The 17,385-nt window shown below is 38.2% G+C and overlaps 1 protein-coding gene across 1 annotated transcript in view; it reads right to left on the bottom strand.

Annotated features, from left to right (window-relative positions):
- CCDC148 (coiled-coil domain containing 148) overlaps positions 1–17,385 on the bottom strand; it is a 245,238-nt gene that overhangs the window by 42,880 nt on the left and 184,973 nt on the right. The window contains exon 12 of the mRNA XM_029934542.1: positions 13,193–13,311. Coding sequence (XP_029790402.1) covers positions 13,193–13,311 — 119 coding nt within the window. The remainder of the gene's footprint in view (positions 1–13,192; positions 13,312–17,385) is intronic.

Below are 17,385 nucleotides of genomic sequence, written 5' to 3'. Positions count from 1 at the left end.
TCCCTCTTGTAAAGTGATGTCAGGTACTTGCTTTCCACCTTTGCAAATAGCTCAAGAACATTTGATCTGAGTTCAGCCCATTGGGTGCTACACTTGGAAGTCAGTGATGCAAAGAATCAGGGCCTGTAAAGACACTGTCAAGGATACTGGCAGTAGAAGCATGGCAGGGGTGTGGATAAAGGCAGCATTGCCAAGTGGCATGTTCAGAGTCCAGAGGCAGCAGAGGAGGAGGCACAAGCTGTGGCATCTAATGGTCAGTGGTTAGATTTGCTGGGATGATTGTCCAAAGGGACTTATGGTACAGTTTTGACTCTTTTTTTTTAAAGTTTATTTTTATTTTGAGAGGGAGACCAAGAAAGAATGAGCTGGGGAGGGGCAAAGAGAGGGAGATACAGAATCCCAACCAGGCTCTGCACTGTCAGCGTACAGCCTGATGAGGGGCTTGAACTCACAAACTGTGAGATCATGAGCTGAGCTGAGATCAAGAGTCAGACACTTAAGTGACTGAGCCACCCAGGGACCCCAAGTCTTGACTCTTCTTATCTTCCTAACCTCTGTTATTTGCAAACATTTTGTATGCTCAGTTCTGCAAATGATTCTGTAAGCTACCCTACAATGAAGTACTTATACTGCGACATTCAAGCAGGAATAATTTCTGTTGTTTGCAAACTAGAACTCTAGTTAATACAACGGGGCTGGGCTAGATGCTTTCCAAGATTCCTCTCAGCTCTAAACTAACATGACTCCATAAAACTCATATTAAAATACACAAAGTAAGAAAATAACCTAGATTGTAAGCATGTTCCTTTCACTAAGTATTATTTAATATCACCTGATAGCCGTGTGTGTGTGTGTGTGTGTGTGTGTGTGTGTGTGTGTGTGTGTTTCTTACAGGAGTAGTTCAAAGCAAAGGAAGGAAGGATAATCAAGTGCTTGAAGCTATACTGCACCCACCACAGTGGTGGTATTTTGTGAAAGCTACTTTTACATTTCTCCCAATCTATGGCTTCTTTCATTTAACCATGGTTGCTAAGTTTTTGCCTACCTGGCCCTGCAACTTTAAAACACTTTTTTTTAATGTTTTATTTATTTTTGATACAGAGAGAGACAGAGCATGAGAGGGGGAGGAGCAGAGAGAAGGAGACACGGAACCGGAAGCAGGCTCCAGGCTCTGAGCTAGCTGTCAGCACAGAGCCTGACGCGGGGCTCGAACCCAGGAACGTGAGATCTGACCTGAGCCCAAGCTGGAGGCTTAACCGACTGAGCCACCCAGGTGCCCCTGGCCCTGCAACTTTAGAAGATCTTCCTAAAGTTTATGCTAAAAGGTGAGTATTTCATTACCAGAAAGTGCTTAGTAAAACTCCCTAGCTAAGGAGTTAGTTATAAAAACCTCAGAAACCTAAAAAATGGTTGCCTCCATTTCACTCACAAATACTGCGGGGAGCCTTGGAAGAAACAGCATCCCGTTGCTGCAGAAAACACACAGAAAACTATTTACCTCTACAGATGTAAGGGTTGAATGGGAAAAAGGCAATGTAGCATCAAAACAACTTGCTGCCCAATGAGGAACTTTCAAATATCTGTAGTATTAACTATGGACCAAGATAAAAGTCTGTATTCTTGGGGAAGAGAATATGAGATAATAGATTCTTGAGAAGACCATAGCATCTAGCTGTTCTATTTGAAATCATAGCATCTATGGTCACTTCACTGACAACGTTTATATAGAGGACAAATAATGGTGGGCACTACAGGGAAACAATAATGCACATTTTGTATAAAAATGTATTATAAAGGTTTCTGATTATTGCCTGCCCTCTACCAAACACACACCTGCTGACATCCCATTTTGTGTCCTAAACAAGTAACTGCAACAGACAGATAAATTTGGCATATGATAGAAATCCAGTAGCATTTTTAATGAGCAAAGATTTCTAAAATCAAAAATCAAAGCTGTAAACAATAAAGTAAAAGCAACTCGAATTACTAAACAAAAGGCATTCTCTGCACTGGTTTAAAAAAGATCATAGATCTGAGCTGGACTTGCATACCTCAGGAGAAAAATCATCATCCAAGACCTCTACAATGACCCTCAGCTGGGCCATCTCTGCCCAGCTGGTGCTCCGTCTGCCCACTGGCACAAGCTTGCTTGTTTATTTTCATATTAAAACTATTGTACTTTGCTATATTCATAAACTTCTTAGCCTCCCTCTGTCAACTATGCTTGGTCAGCTAAGATTCATTCAATGACCACTACTATTTTGCCCAAATAATCTATGTATTCGTGTTCCGATATATGAAAATGCACACATACACACACACACACACACACACACACACATACATCATAGTTACTTATGTTATACTGGCAAGAAGGTTCTAAGTATTATTATTATTATTATTATTATTATTATTATTAGACAGAATTACCTTTACAAGTTGGAAGATGGCAGTTGGCAGTGGGGTCTATTTCCATCTTTTAAGTTAATGCTAATTTGTGAAACATTTCTGATATCACTTAAAAGACAAAACAGACAGTTTTACTAAGAACTATATTTATTTAATGCCTCACAGTGATCCTTGTTTGACATCATTTGGCACATCCACTTGAAATGGAAATTTGGTTGACAGGTTTAACGAACAAGAGTATTCTACTAATTTGGAGAAATCTCTTGCTGAGAAGCAAAAACATAATAAATGTTTGTAAAGTTTCTGTTGAAGTCAGTCTAATAAACTTATTCTTTAAAAATCTCACAGATTAAACTGTGAACCCACTTTAAATGCCCTTAATGTCTTCCAATACAACATGCTGAAGATTGCATATTGTTAAGAAAAGTCATGGAAAATAGAGGAAACATCTGGTTTTACTACTTAGGAAATGCAATAATTATCAATTCCCTGCTGTTGGCAAGCACCCCAATACACACACTAGATTAACAAAGCCAATTTAGTGATAGGAAGGCAGCTGGCTCTAGTTTCTTCCTTCCCAAATGGTCATCACCATCTTAAACTTCAAATATGTACTGTTTTGCAATATCGAAAAACTCCATTCTTTTGGAAACAATAATTGAAGTATAATGCTTGTTTCTACAGAAAGCAATGGAGAAATCCATTAAACACACAACTGTGCACATGTATGCACACACAAACACACGTACACGCCTGCTAAGACAGAAATATGCAATATTTTTGCTTGCAGAGGATTCTTGAATTGCTATCCTCCTCCATGAATATGAAATTTTACCTCCCTGGACTACTTCAGTGAGGGAATGGCGTTGGGAAAAAAGAATTCACAGGCAATTCTACAAAAAGTAGGATCTTCTCAAGAACCTGATAGATGATTTGGGTCATACTTTAGAAAGTATAAAAAGAACTCTAGTACACTAGTCTTCAAACTTCACTGCACTTCAGACTCCCCTTAAGATTTTCAAAAACTGTTGGGGCTAAAATCCTAATGCTGCAGAGTTTGATTTAATTGATCTAGGGCCTCGTCTAGGCATTAAGACTTTCAAATATTTCCCAGGGGATTCTGACGTAGCAAAGAATGCAACCAGGGCTCTCATATTACATTAGTATTAACCAATTAATTTATTTTTTATTCTTTATTTATATTCAGTTTATATGTAAATTCAAGTTAGTTAAAATTCATTGTAATATTAGTTTCAGGTGTTGAACATTTACATGCAAAGGCCGATGCGCATCACAAGTGCACTCCTTAGCCTCCCTTTAGATAACTCTATAGACAACTCCCCTATCCATGACTCTTTGCTACCATTGTGCTTCTTCCGGAATGTCATATGCATTTGATCACAGAGGGCATGATATTGGGTGACCAATGAATTTCTTACATCTTTACCTTTCATTTGTTGGTCATGCCATCTCCATTCAATCTTCTGTTACAAAGTGTTATCCAAAGGAGCTGCTTAGCCAAGAAACATTCCTAAAATGCTTTAGGAATATTTAAATGACCTTCCAGGGCATATAGTTAAACATTTAAATAAGCTAAAGTTATTACAAAGGAGGTAAAGGGAAAAGGTGGGCTTATAAATGACAAGGAACAACAATGAATATAAATAAATGTCACAATTACAACCATCCTTGTAAAGGTAATAACTGGCAAATACAGAGAGAGTAGAGTATATATTGGCTGCACTTCAGAGAGTTGAAAAGTTAGAGATTGAACATTTTAACGAGCCTTTATCAAATGTCATAATGACAAGAGAAGAGAAGGCCCTGTGCATGGAAGTATGATCTCATTTCTTCTTATTACTCTGCAACTTTCTTTTTTTTTAATTTTTTAAATGTTTTTATTTATTTTTGAGAGAGAGAAACAGACAGAATGAGAGCAGGGGAGGGACAGAGAGAGAGGAGGAGACACAGAAACCCAAGCAGGCTCCAAGCTCTGAGCTGTCAGCGCAGAGCTCGACACAGGGCTTGAACCCATGAACCATGAGATCATGACCTGAGCCGAAGTTGGACGCTTAATTGACTGAGCCACCCAAGTGCCCCAACTCGGCAACTTTCAATGGTAATGAGATTAATGATGCTAAAGAAAGACAAAACAAATGAGACACGGCCATTCCAACTCCTTGCTTCCTACTCCTACTGGTGTATATCTAACATAATGCTCAGGAAAGAAAGTGTCTGTCGACAACATAAATATGCCTCACAGAACCATTGTGGCTTACAAAGTCACACACTGCAATGGCTCAGGCTGTAGCATTGGCCCCACTAGGCCAAGTAGGAGGCCTGAAGGGAATGAGAGCATTCAGAGCCCTGCTAGAAAGAACTGCTGTATGCAAGAGAAGAGAGTTTAACTTCCAGCAAGGAGGTGGGAAAAGAAGGCCATTAGGAGGTCACATGACAAGTGGGAGGGCTAGCAAAGGACCTGGAGTGCAGGATTAGGGAAATTAGATAACATGAGACAAATAATATTGTGACAAATAATACAAGAGACGTGTATGTCCTTATGTTTATTTTAAAGACTGCTACTTCTGTTGTGTGGAAAGAGTATCTTCTATTTAATACCCTTGTATTTGATTCAGTATACCCCCTTCTACCCATTTCACATGACCTTCCAATTTGCACATCAGTTTGAAGCCCACAGCCAATCAATGAAAATGGAAAAGTATGTTTTATTTATTGTTTTCAAAACTACTATTGTTTCTTCTCACTATCAGAAATGTATGCTCATTGTGGAAAATTTTGAAAATACAGAAGAAAATCAAAACTACCTTTCATTTTATTTCTTGGAGAAAAAATACCTGTTATCATGGGATTATGTTTCTTTTGAGATTTTTTAATATAAATATTACAGAAACAACATTTTTAAAATATTAACTTCATCTACTTTATTTCTCCTAGAAATCATGTTTCCCTTTGTCCATTCCACTGTAGGAAAAGGAGAAGTCGGTGAGGTTCTCAAAAACCAGTTTTATCTCTTTCTACCGCTTAGTGGATCAAACTGTGATGGTTGAGGCTTAGTAGACATACAGAAGAAGCGCTGGGAAAATCCAAGAACATGGGGACTAGGTCTCCACTTTCCTGGTATAAGATGCCTCCCAGGGAAGCCTTGCATTTAGCATGGCATCCTGTCTACCATGACATGGGAACAGAGGGAGATATTTAGGGATTGCATGAGAAAATATTGTTTCTCTTGGCCTCACAAAGTCTTATTGGAAGTCATGCTCTGGGAAAATCAGGTCTGGCAAGACTTGGAGGAGCGATCTCAGGACCAGAAGCAATAGCAGGGTATGTGGTCAGCAGCAGCATATGTTGGTCCCCACCCTAAGGCTAACTGAGTCCAGTCATGTTTCCAGTGGATTGTATAAGAAATGAGGCAAGAGATATATCAAGGACATCTTGACAAAGGTAGTGAAGACCCTGAATTATTCAAGATGATGAAAAAAAGCAGGGTTCAAAATTTATATAAACTCATCAATTGTGTAAGAGAGTCAGAATCTGCTGGTAGACCAGCCACTCAACCATCCATTGCCAGGAAGGCCGCTCAGCTTTACTGTAAAATCTCCACTGGCCCTTTCATCACATGAGGTTATTCTGCCCTTGAAATGCAAGTAGTCCAAATCAAAATGTTCTGAACGTATAAAATGCATAGGTTTCAAAGAGTTCATGTAAAAAAAAGAATGTAAAATACCTTGCTAAGGGGCACTTGGGTGGTTTAGTTGGTTGAGCATCCAACTCTTTGTTTAGGCTCAGGTTGTGATCCCAGGGACATGGGATCAAGTCCTGCTTTAGGCTCTGCACTGAGCATGGAGCCTGCCTAAGATTCTCCCCCCCTCCCCCTCCCTCTCTCCCTCTGTGTCTTTCTTCCTCTGCCCTTATTCCCCATGTATGCTCTTTCTCTAACAAAAATAAAAAATAAATAAAAGTTTATATTGATAGCATATTGAAATGATAATGTTTCTGGATATATTGGGTTAAATAAAATTTATTATTAAAAATTTCGGGGTGCCTGGGTGGCTCAGTTGGTTAAGCATCCAGCTTCGGCTCAGGTCAGGATCTCACCATTCATGAGTTCTAGCCCGGCGGCAGGCTCTGTGCTGACAGCTAGCTCAGAGCCTGGAGCCTGCTTCCGGTTCTGTGTCACCCTCTCCCTCTGACCCTCCCCTGCTCGCGCTGTCTCTCTCTGTCTCTCAAAACTAAATATAAATAAATAAATAAATAAATAAATAAATAAATAAATAAATAAAAATAAAAAATAAAAATTTCACCTGTCACTTTTTACATATTTAAGTGTGGCTACTAGAAAATTTAAAATTACATGTGTGATTTGCATAATATTACCATTGGGTAGCACTGCCTTGTTCGCTGGGGAGGTAGAGGCATGAGGTGAAACTGCTCAGGGTAATGAGGCCCCTACAGGGTATCAGAACCCACAGGCTGACCAGCTATTCCATCCTTTCCTTGAAGAAGGCTGCCTGCCCTCCAGCAGAGGTTAGATTGTACTTTGTCCATCTAAACAGATAGACAGAATCCAAAATGAGATCACTTTGAGATGAAAAGAGCTTGGGATAATTTTAATTGAAAAGTTTCCACCTTTCTTCACTAGCCTGCAGGAAAGCCTCTCATAAAGAGATTGAGACCAGTTACTATTCTTCACACATTTGGGAGAGATGTGAGTAAATATTTGACTTCAGTACAAAGTCTTTTTAGAATTGATATCATACTTTATATATTTTTTGAACCCTACTTTTTAAAAGTTTATTTATTTATTTATTTTGAGAGAGAGAGAGAGACAGTGTGCATGCCTACTCACAAGCAGGGGAAGAGTAGAGAGAGGGGGAGAGAGAGAATCCCAAGTAGGCTCTGCACTGACAGTGCAGAGCCCCAATGCAGGGCTCACTCTCAAGAACCATGAGATCATGACCTGAGCTGAAATCAAGAGTCAGACAGTTAACTTACTGAGCCACCCGGGCATCCCTTGAACACCACTTGTTTAATCATCCTGCATATGTTAATCTCTCACCAAGAGGAAAAATATATATATTGTCCTACAAAATAGATCTATAAAGTAATGCTGAAATGGAGTGCTATTCAGTAATAAAAGGAAAAGAAAACAATATATGCTACAACATGGATGAGCCTCAAAAACATTATGCTACAGGAAAGAACCCAGATCTATTATATTTACATAAAATGTTATAGGTGAGCCTGGGTGGCTCAATTGGTTGAGCCTCTGACTTCAGCTCAGGTCATGATCTCACAGTTTGTGAGTTCAAGCACCACAGCAGGCTCTGTGCTGATGCCCTGGAGCCTGTTTTGGGTTCTCCCTGTCTCTCTGTTCCTACCCTACTTGTGCTCTGTCTCTCTCTCTTAAAAATAAATTAATATTAAAATGGTTTAAATAAATATTACATAAATGTATATAAAGTTTATATTTATGTATAATTTGTTTAAAAATGCAAATCTATTAAGACAGAAATGGATTAGCAGTCATTTGGGGCTGGGAGTAGGACCGGGATTAATGGAAATGGGCATGAGAGATCTTTCTGGGATAATGTAAATAATATAAAACTGGAACATAGCCATGATTATGCAACTATATAAATTTACTAAAAATCATTTCATTGTACTCTGCAAACAAGAGAATTAATATATGGATCATTATTCAATAAAGAGAGTTTTTTAATATTAAAAGTAGCAGGGTTAGTAGCTGCCCATAAAGCATTCTAAATTTTTGCACATTGTTATGGAAAGACAGAAAATAGACAAGTAGACAAAGTTGAAAACTATCAGTAACCTTGCCTTTTGCAAACATTCCAATATGTACTAATTTATTGTTAAGACATCAAAAATGAAATGTCAATTATATAGAAATTAGATAATGAAACCTTATTTCAAAATTTATAGAATAGAGCCCAAGATACACAGGAAGAAAAAAAAAGGAACCTATAGCCAAACAAATTTATTAGAAAATAAAAGAGACTGAAAACAAACTAAAGCTTCCATCCTAAAAGGGTAGATATAGCTCAGTAATATTCAGGATCATGCTTCTTCCTCTGTCTTACCTCAAACTCCATTCCCAATGAAACAAGTCATCATATTTTACCTAAATACTTGATGAACATTTGTCATTTCTGCATCCCCACTGCTACTTCTTAGTTCTACACTTTTCCTCACTCAGCTACTAAAGAAAATTTAGAATCACCTTCTTGATCATCAGTTTCTACTTATTCCAAAATAATTTCCAAGCCTTGACCAGAAAAAAAACCCTACTGAAGAAACTGAGAGAAGACTTGAACTGGAGAGCTACTCTGGAAGGATTATTCTAGATTGGAGATTTAATTTGGTATATATGTCACCATTCTTTAACAAAATCTCAATGCAAACTATCGACAAGATTATTAAAAATGAAATTTGATATAACAATAATTAAAATATGGGGCACCTGGGCGGCTCAATTCATTAAACAGCCAACTTCAGCTCAGGTCATGATCTCACAGTTTGTGAGTTCGAGCCCCACGTCAGGCCCTGTGCTCACAACTCAGAGCCTGGAGCCTGAGTTTGTCTCCCTCTCTCTCTGCCCCTCCCCAGCTCGCACTCTATCTCTGTCTGTTTCACAAATAAATAAATGTTAAAATTTTTTTTAAAAAAAGGAAAAGCTATTTTTGAAAAGAATGAGTGAATACTTGCTCTATCAGATAGCAAAACAGATAAATTAAAATAGTGTGGTATTGATATAGAAATATAAATATAGGTCAGTTTTTATTTAATCTAATCAGAGTCCATATGGATATGAAAGTATAATTAGAAGTATTATATATAATAAAGGTGGCATTTCAACTCAGTGGGTTAGGATGAATCATTAAATAATTGGTGTTGAGAGAGTTGACTATCAATTTAGACCAAAAAATGAAAGTGAGACATTTAGCTCATATCATTCTTTGAAATATATTTCAGATGGCTAAATTTTAGAAGAAATGTGGATAATATATGCTATTTTAAAAGAATTAGGTAGGTCTATTTGCAGGGGGTGCTATGTATCATTTTTAAGTTTGTGCTTTGCAAAAGCAACACCAGCCCAGGAGTATGACTAGGGAATGACCTCCAGCTTTGCTGCTGCGTGTCTGGCTGAGTGCCATGGTTCAGAAAGGGGGTCTTTTCCTAATGTGTCTATTAAGCATCTAACTCCTGATTTTGGCTCAAGTTGTGATCTCAAGGGGTTTGTGAGCCCAAGCCCCACATGAGGCTCTATATTGACAGTGTGCTGGCATTTTCTCTCTCTCTCTCTCTCTCTCTCTCTCTCTCTCTCAAAATAAATAAATCAACTTAAAGAATTCAGTTGATACTAATCACTTATATTTGATGTGTGTTACATTCAATACTTCACTTAATCCTTACAACAGTCATATGAAGTTGATACTATGTATGTCTTTACTATACAAATGAAGAAACTTAAGTATAGGCAAGTGAAATAACGTACCCAAAAGTCACATAGCTATAAAGAATAGAGCCAGGATTTCAATGTCAACAACTTGATTAAAGAACCTTCCTTCTTAACCTTCTCTGGCATGCTCCCAAAGATAATAGGGCTTAGAAAATTAGGAGGATAGTGGAAACTTTGGCAAAAACAAAACCAAAAAAATAATGAGGGCAAAATGCAGATTATAACTGAGAAGAAAAATGTAATTAATAAGTAAAATGAATTACTTTATCTTTCTATGTTGAACCACATGAAACTGCTAATATTTAACCATTTCTGACGTGCAAAAATGGACTTTTCTTATGGTTCAACATAATATATCTGCTAACTTATGGACACTCTTTTCAAGAAACTTAACCTTAGAATGAAAACTTAGAAAAAGAAAATAAACAGTGGAAGATTTTAAATCCTCAAGGCCATGTGTCCATGTTTTTAACAGATCTGGAAACTGTTTTAAGCTTTTATTCTGGTATGAAAAAAATGAGCCTCCAGTTAAAATATTAAACATGAGGTTTGTGAATTGTATTTCAGTAGTAGAGAAAAACAAATTAACCAAATTTCTTAGTGTCAGGATGGTTATAAAAGAATACAACTTCTGGTTCTTGCCAGAGGCAAAAGCTACCAGCAGTTTTTACCTGTTGAGTTCCATCGCCCTAAATCACAGAATGAGGACTATGCTTTAATCTACAACATCATCCAGAGTTTTCTGGGAACTATTTCTTGATGTATGATCCTGATATTCTAATGGCCTTGCTCACTGATTTCCCAATGGCATGAAAGAACTAGATTCATAACTCTCTGAATCTCCATTTTGCATGAGTAGAACATACAGATCATAGGCCCTTAAAAGTTGATAGCTTACTTAGCCCTCAGAGGTTGTCCAGTTCAATTTTACTAGAACAGAGCAGAGCCCTGTAGAGGCTGAATGGCTTTGGCCAGGTCAGACACTACTCCAAGAAGATTGAAGACTAAAAGCCTGGTCCCCTGGTTCCTAGTCCTTAGTACTCTTTTCTCTATGTTGTAATATGCCTATTTTTTCCTGTTATGTAATGCAGATTAATCTGATTTTCCTTTTCTTCTTTTCAACTAGAGTTCTGAGTCAGCTAATCTTGATAATTATTGGGACAGGAAGGAAAAGACCAAAATGGCTCTGTAATCAAAGAAACTCCCTGGCTGTGAGGGGAGATTCTATTAGAAGCATGTCTGCTAGAAGCTGGGACCTCACATCTGTTCTGTTCTTCCCACCCCCTTTAATTCCTGTGGCTCTCTTGTTTCCCCAGCATGGCTTCAGACTATCCATCTAGATTTTGACCTCCACCATTGCCTTGCTTTTTAGTGCTTAGCTGTTGGTGGGATTTTTGTCTCTGACACATGGTATGGCCTATCTGCTGGTAAGTACTTTGTGCTTGTTTGGCTGATTTGTCATTGACTGCTTTGCCTCTTAGCCTTGAACTCTAAAATCCTGAGATACCTAGAAAATGATGTAAATTTTATCCCACAAATGTTTAGGAATAATAGCCTGGCATATATGTTTTAACTCCAGATTTACTCTGCAAGCTTGGTGACTGGAATTTAAGGTAATTGTCCCATGGGTCACAGAGGAAGCTTCCTAGATACAAGTGAATCTAGTTGTATAAAGTGGCTAAGTGCAGGGCACCTGGGTGGCTCAGTTGGTTACGCATCCAAATCGTGGTTCCAGCTCAGGTCATGATCTCATGGTTTGTGAGTTCGTGCCCTGCAATGGGCTCTGTGCTGGCAGTGTGGAGCCTGCTTGGGATTCTCTGTCTCCCTCTCTCTCTCTGCCCCTCCCCTCATGCTGTCTCTGTCTCTCTCAAAATAAATAAATAAACTTTTAAACAAACAAATAATAAAAAATGGCTATATCTTCCAACATTATGTATAAATCTAAGGAGTAATTTTAAATTGATTTTATTTTTAGAGGAATTTTAGGTTCACAGCAAAATTGAGCAGAAGGTATAGAGTTCCAGGCAAGTTTTTTACATTGACTAAGAGTAAAAGAAAACTATTGTGACTTCCATTATGAAATAAAAGAGCTATTCTTAATTTATCTCTTGTGAAAATCTACTCAGAAGCTAGCTAAAGTAGATAGCTATGTGGGCTACCAATTTATTGTCTCAACTCCAAATCCACCCTTCATTGCCTACTCTATGAAAATAGAGCTATTCCCTGTAACTATTTCTCCCTCGCAGCTGGCACAATGTTAAGCCACATCAGAAAGGGGTTCTTGAAAGATACTGAAGGAGGAAGGGACTTTCTTTGACCTGAACCCATGGAGTTCCACTGGACCCCAATGGTCAGTTTCCCAACAAATTTCAGAGCCACTCCCATGGTCAGATTCCCACTGAGTTTTACAAGCATCCTGATGATTGACTTCCAGCTTTGGCCTCCTACACCTAGGCAGGGTGTTTCCTGCTTTTCCAGTGATTCTGATAAAAATCTGGTTGAGCCCGTGTAAGAACTTCTCCACCATTCAGTGTGCCACAACCATGCTTTCTACAATGAGATCTGAATCTCGACCACAGAGGGTGGGGTGTGGGGCACTTCCATATTTATTTCTTTTTTGGGAACCTTCCTTCAGCCCTGGAGTTGTCTTTAAAGTTCTCTTTATCTCTTTATATAACAGAGGTTTTCTGTTAGAATTAATAATTCCTTATCTTAAACTTTCTCTATTCAAATTATTATGTTATCTTTGTCTCCTCACTGACCCTGACTGATACAGTAAACTTGGAAAAGTAATTTTAATTTCTCAATGTAGTCATTCATAAAATGAGAACACTAGGTTAGTTGGTTTCAAATGCCCTTTACAGCTCTAAAATTACACCATTCCAAGAAATCCTCTGTGTTTTCCTACATAGAATGCATTCTAAGTATACTAGAATGAATCACCTATGCAGTATAATTGTCATAGTAAATAGATATCCCTTCTTACATGAATATTGGTATCCTCCTTCTAGGTCAACTTATTAAGTCATAGTAGCAGCCTGTATCCTTTCATGTGCACAGTGGGCAATCAAATACTGTAAAATCCTCTGTAAGGGTTTTAACTAGGAAGCCATCCAAGGAACAAAATGGCAAACTAGAGATTTGTGCATGAACACAAGAGACTGAAATACATCTATTTGTGGCTATAAATATTGGAAGAATACATTAAGTATAGAAAAATGGCCCCTCTGATACTGTTTACCCTAACCATCTCCATTACTATGCAACGTAAGATTTTTCTTTTACCTTTCTCTGTCTTTTACTGACTGTTCAGCCATTAATTTCTTCAGTTCTTCTAGATGCTGAAGATCTCTCATTTCCATTTCTTGCCACTTCTGTTCTTTTTTAGCCCAGTATTTTCTTATCTATTGTATAAAGGTTACATAAAGTTTAAATTAACAACATATGTGTTAAAATGAGGAGAACAGTTATAACAACATTATCCCGTGGTTCCTATAGCTAATACTAAATTTAAATGGCACCTTATCTTTTCCATTTGTTAGATCTGCCTATAGTATATTGATAGTAAAATAAATAAATAAATATGAAAACCTGAAAATACAAGTCCTGAGAAACTGCATAGTTTAACAATTTCTGAAGTGGAAATGTAACTTATGCTAAGATCTAAAGCCTAAATCTATGGCTAAAATAATTGACTTTCAGGGAACCACAATAGAAGCATGTTATTGTCTCTAAAGTATATGATCTACCTGTTACTCAAGAATATTTTTATCCTCTTATGGTAATGCAGTCTTTAACAAATATAGCATTAAACCTATTCTTACTTTAAAAGCATGAGTTTATTTATGCTAATGGACAGCAGGATGTTGAAAGCTTTATGCTTCTGGGGAAGTGGCAGGAGATAGGTGGGAGGAAGGAGGAGAGGAAAAAAATAGCAGGGTTGTGATATATAGTAGTTCTGACTTATGTGGTAAAATAAAGGACACATTTATCAAGCTCAAAAAGGTGAAAGCATTGTTCTTACTAGGACTATTTTATTCCCTTTCTCTGGAAATGGAGGCAGCCTGAGAAAACTGGAAGTATACATATGCTATTTTCAGGAGGATGAAACCATCATGCAAGCTTCCCCTAGAGATGGGGCTACTGAAGTTGTGTATTTGATAGAGGCCCTTTCATCCACTTTGGCCATGTTGTGTATGACTCAAGAGACTGGTTCACCCTGATGGTGAATGATAATGAGTGACTGGCACCAGAAGGTCTGTTATGGAGGACAGGTTAGCTTCACACCCAACATGGCATTGTCTCTTTTGAGAAGTGGATATGAAACACTAAGTGGTTTCCAGACTTGCCTTAGCAACAGGGTCTCTGACCCCTGGGAGAACCAAAGGAAGCCTTCCAAGCAACATGACCACAGCTATAGCACCTCTACAACAGGGCCGCCACACCAGCAGCCACAATGGAGACCTCTACCCAAAGCATAACAAGTAACTGAGTGAGGGCAAAGTACCATGATTTCATTCCATGGATAACTGATTTGAATTTGGGAAGAACAGAGATGAAGCTAGAAAGATAACAAAGCAAGGGTAGGGGAAGCAGAGAAAGAAACACTGACTAATAAGGTGTGTTTCAGAGTCTTGATTGATAAAAGCCAGGGCATTCTATCAGTGCCAGATACAGAAATGTTAACAATGATTATATCATCTCCCTCTGGGCTTTAAGTGGTCTTTATTTTACACTTTATACTTTTGTGTGTTACCTTATGTTTTGCAATGAATATGTATTTCTTTCATAATCAGAGAAAGTAAAGTTAACTCCAAAACTAAAATTTTTTAAAAAAGCAAATATTGGATTAAAGAACATTTTCCTCTAGGTTCTAAAAGACCGGCATTCGCTTACTTACTCTCAGTGTTGGTGTTGGACGGAAGTCAGTGGTTCTTTTGTCAGCAATCCCTTGACTACAAGTGGACCAACCCTTGCAGGTCCAACCTGGACAACCAGGTTGCTGGTGTCCTAAGAAAACAGATACCATTTGGTGCACTCTCCTCTGCAGGCCTTAGAAATATGTCACACCAGAGACTTTTGGTATCTCAGGACCAATTATTTCAATTTCCAGCTCTCTAATATCCTCAGACATTTCTACAGTGTGAGTCTCTCTCTCTCTCTCTCTCTCTCTCTCTCTCCCTTTCCCTCTCCATCTCCCTCTCTCCCTTCCTCCCTCTCTTATGTGAGCACAATTTATTATTTCTCAGTGCTTTCTACTGGGCTCTCTGAAATCCTTGTCATCACACATAAAATCCTCTACATCTTCAAACTTCAGACCACTGCATCATTGTTTTGACTGGAATTCTCTCGAGTGAAGGATGCTTTTATTCTGATGCCCCATGGGCCAGGGGAATGGTTCAAGCATTTTCCTCCTTGTTAACTGCTACTTTTACACCACAATGATATTCCTCTCAAGTACAATGCCTTCTTATTTCAATGTTAACTGTATATGGCTATATCACTTTCTGCCTGTCCTTATCACTGGCATGTGTGAATTTCCAGGTCATTCCCAAATATTCATGAAGAATTCAGACATCTGGACCACAGCCACACAGGACTTGTCCAAAACAAGCCCTTCCACTTTCCTAGATAATGCCAGCATCTGCCTGAATGCCCCTCCAACCTACTAATCTTACAGTTCCACAACTTCCTCCATTCTAGGGATCCACTCCTTCCTCCAGGATTCTATTATCATCAAGCACATTTTGGTTTCAATTCTGAAATCTTCAATTATAGCCATCGATTCTATGACCAGAACCTCACCACTCCTTTGCCATCTTCCTTAGTATTCTGATCATATAACTTTATTCCTCCAGTATAGCCCTTGCCTCAAGGCTTTGCTAATTAGTATATGTGTTTCTGTCCCTCATTACACTTCAGAAAATGTGATTTATTTATCTCAGCACTTCCAACATCAACTAAAAGGTCTAGAACATGGTATATACCTAACAAACATTTGATTGATGAATGAATACTCTAGAAAACAATACCAAATTTATGGTTTTAACTGAATCGTCATTGATAATCAGCATTCCTCTTATGTTCTCATGGTCATGTTCCAAAACTCATTCACTATGTTAAGCTGCATATCTGCATCCCCTTTTTTAGTTTTATCAGAGGAAATGGAGACTGTAAATGATACCCTTCTTGATGCCTGCCTTTTAGAAAAAGAGGTGTCTTTTTTTGTACAAGACATCTCTCCTGGGCTCCAGATCCTAATTCCATATTCTCCATAAACTTACTCCATCATTTACCTCTCTCTCCCTTATACCTTCAACTTCTTGGTCTATGCTACTTCCTTCTACTCACATGGAAATATATACAAATCTCACCCATTTACACAAATTTAGAAGGACTTTCTTTAGACTCCAAAGATTGTAGCACCACCCTTCATTGTCCTCTTCTTCAGTCAAGCATCTTACTGTTCCTCAATTCTCATCTCCTATTTTACTCCTTGCCTGTGACATTCCTATCTCTGCCTTCCCTCCAAATTCACTACTCTCACTACAGACTTCCAAGTGAGCAAATGAAATTATCCTTTTCAACCCTTATTTTGCATAATTTCTTTGTGTATTTGATTCTGTCAACCCTTATTTATATAGTCTTAAGATACTACTGGCTTTGGCCTTCATTTGTTCAACAAATATTTACTGAACATATACTGCAAGCCAGATATTGTGTTGTATATTTGGGATATGGTGCTTAAAAGAGAAATAAGGTCTCTACCTCATATTACCAGGACTTTCTAGGAAGAGAGAGAGAAAGAGAATAAATACGTACATGAATGAAGAGAATATTACATCATACATCTAATAAGAAAATAATTATAGCAACAATTTAGAAAACTTTGCATAGAATTCTTAGTATAAGGCATGTTTTTGTAATGACCTTTGAACCAAAATTTAAAAGATGAGAATGAGACAATTCTGGGAAGAAATGAGGGTGATTATAGCAGGAAGTGGAAGCTCTAGGTCCAACAGTAATAAGTGGGAAAGACCTTGTGCATTTTTAGGACCTGGAAGAAGCCAGTGTGCCTGGAGCAAGTGGTGGGAGCACGTGAAGGTGAGAATGAGAAACTAGCTGAGGGTTACATGATTAGGCAAGGGGTTAGGTCTAGAAACAAAGAAAAGCTATTGACAGGCTTAAAGCAGGGAGTGACATGATCTGACTTTCATTTTTAAAAGAGACCTCTTCCTATTGAGTGATAGATAGTAGAGGAGCAAAGGAGAAACAAGAAGATGAGATCGAATAAGGTAAAAATGATCACTTGGACCAGGAAATGAAGTGTTCATGTCTGAGATGGTTTTTGAGTGGGATCAGCATGATCACTGAGGAATTGGATATTAAAGCTGAAGAAAGGGGCACTTGAGTGGCTCAGTCAGTTAAGCGTCCAACTTCAGCTCAGGTCATGATCTTGCGGTTCATGGGTTTGGGCC

The sequence above is a fragment of the Suricata suricatta genome, chromosome 3 (assembly GCF_006229205.1).
Source record: "Suricata suricatta isolate VVHF042 chromosome 3, meerkat_22Aug2017_6uvM2_HiC, whole genome shotgun sequence".
Classification (NCBI taxonomy): domain Eukaryota; kingdom Metazoa; phylum Chordata; class Mammalia; order Carnivora; family Herpestidae; genus Suricata; species Suricata suricatta.
This window is presented reverse-complemented; position numbering and strand designations above follow the sequence as displayed.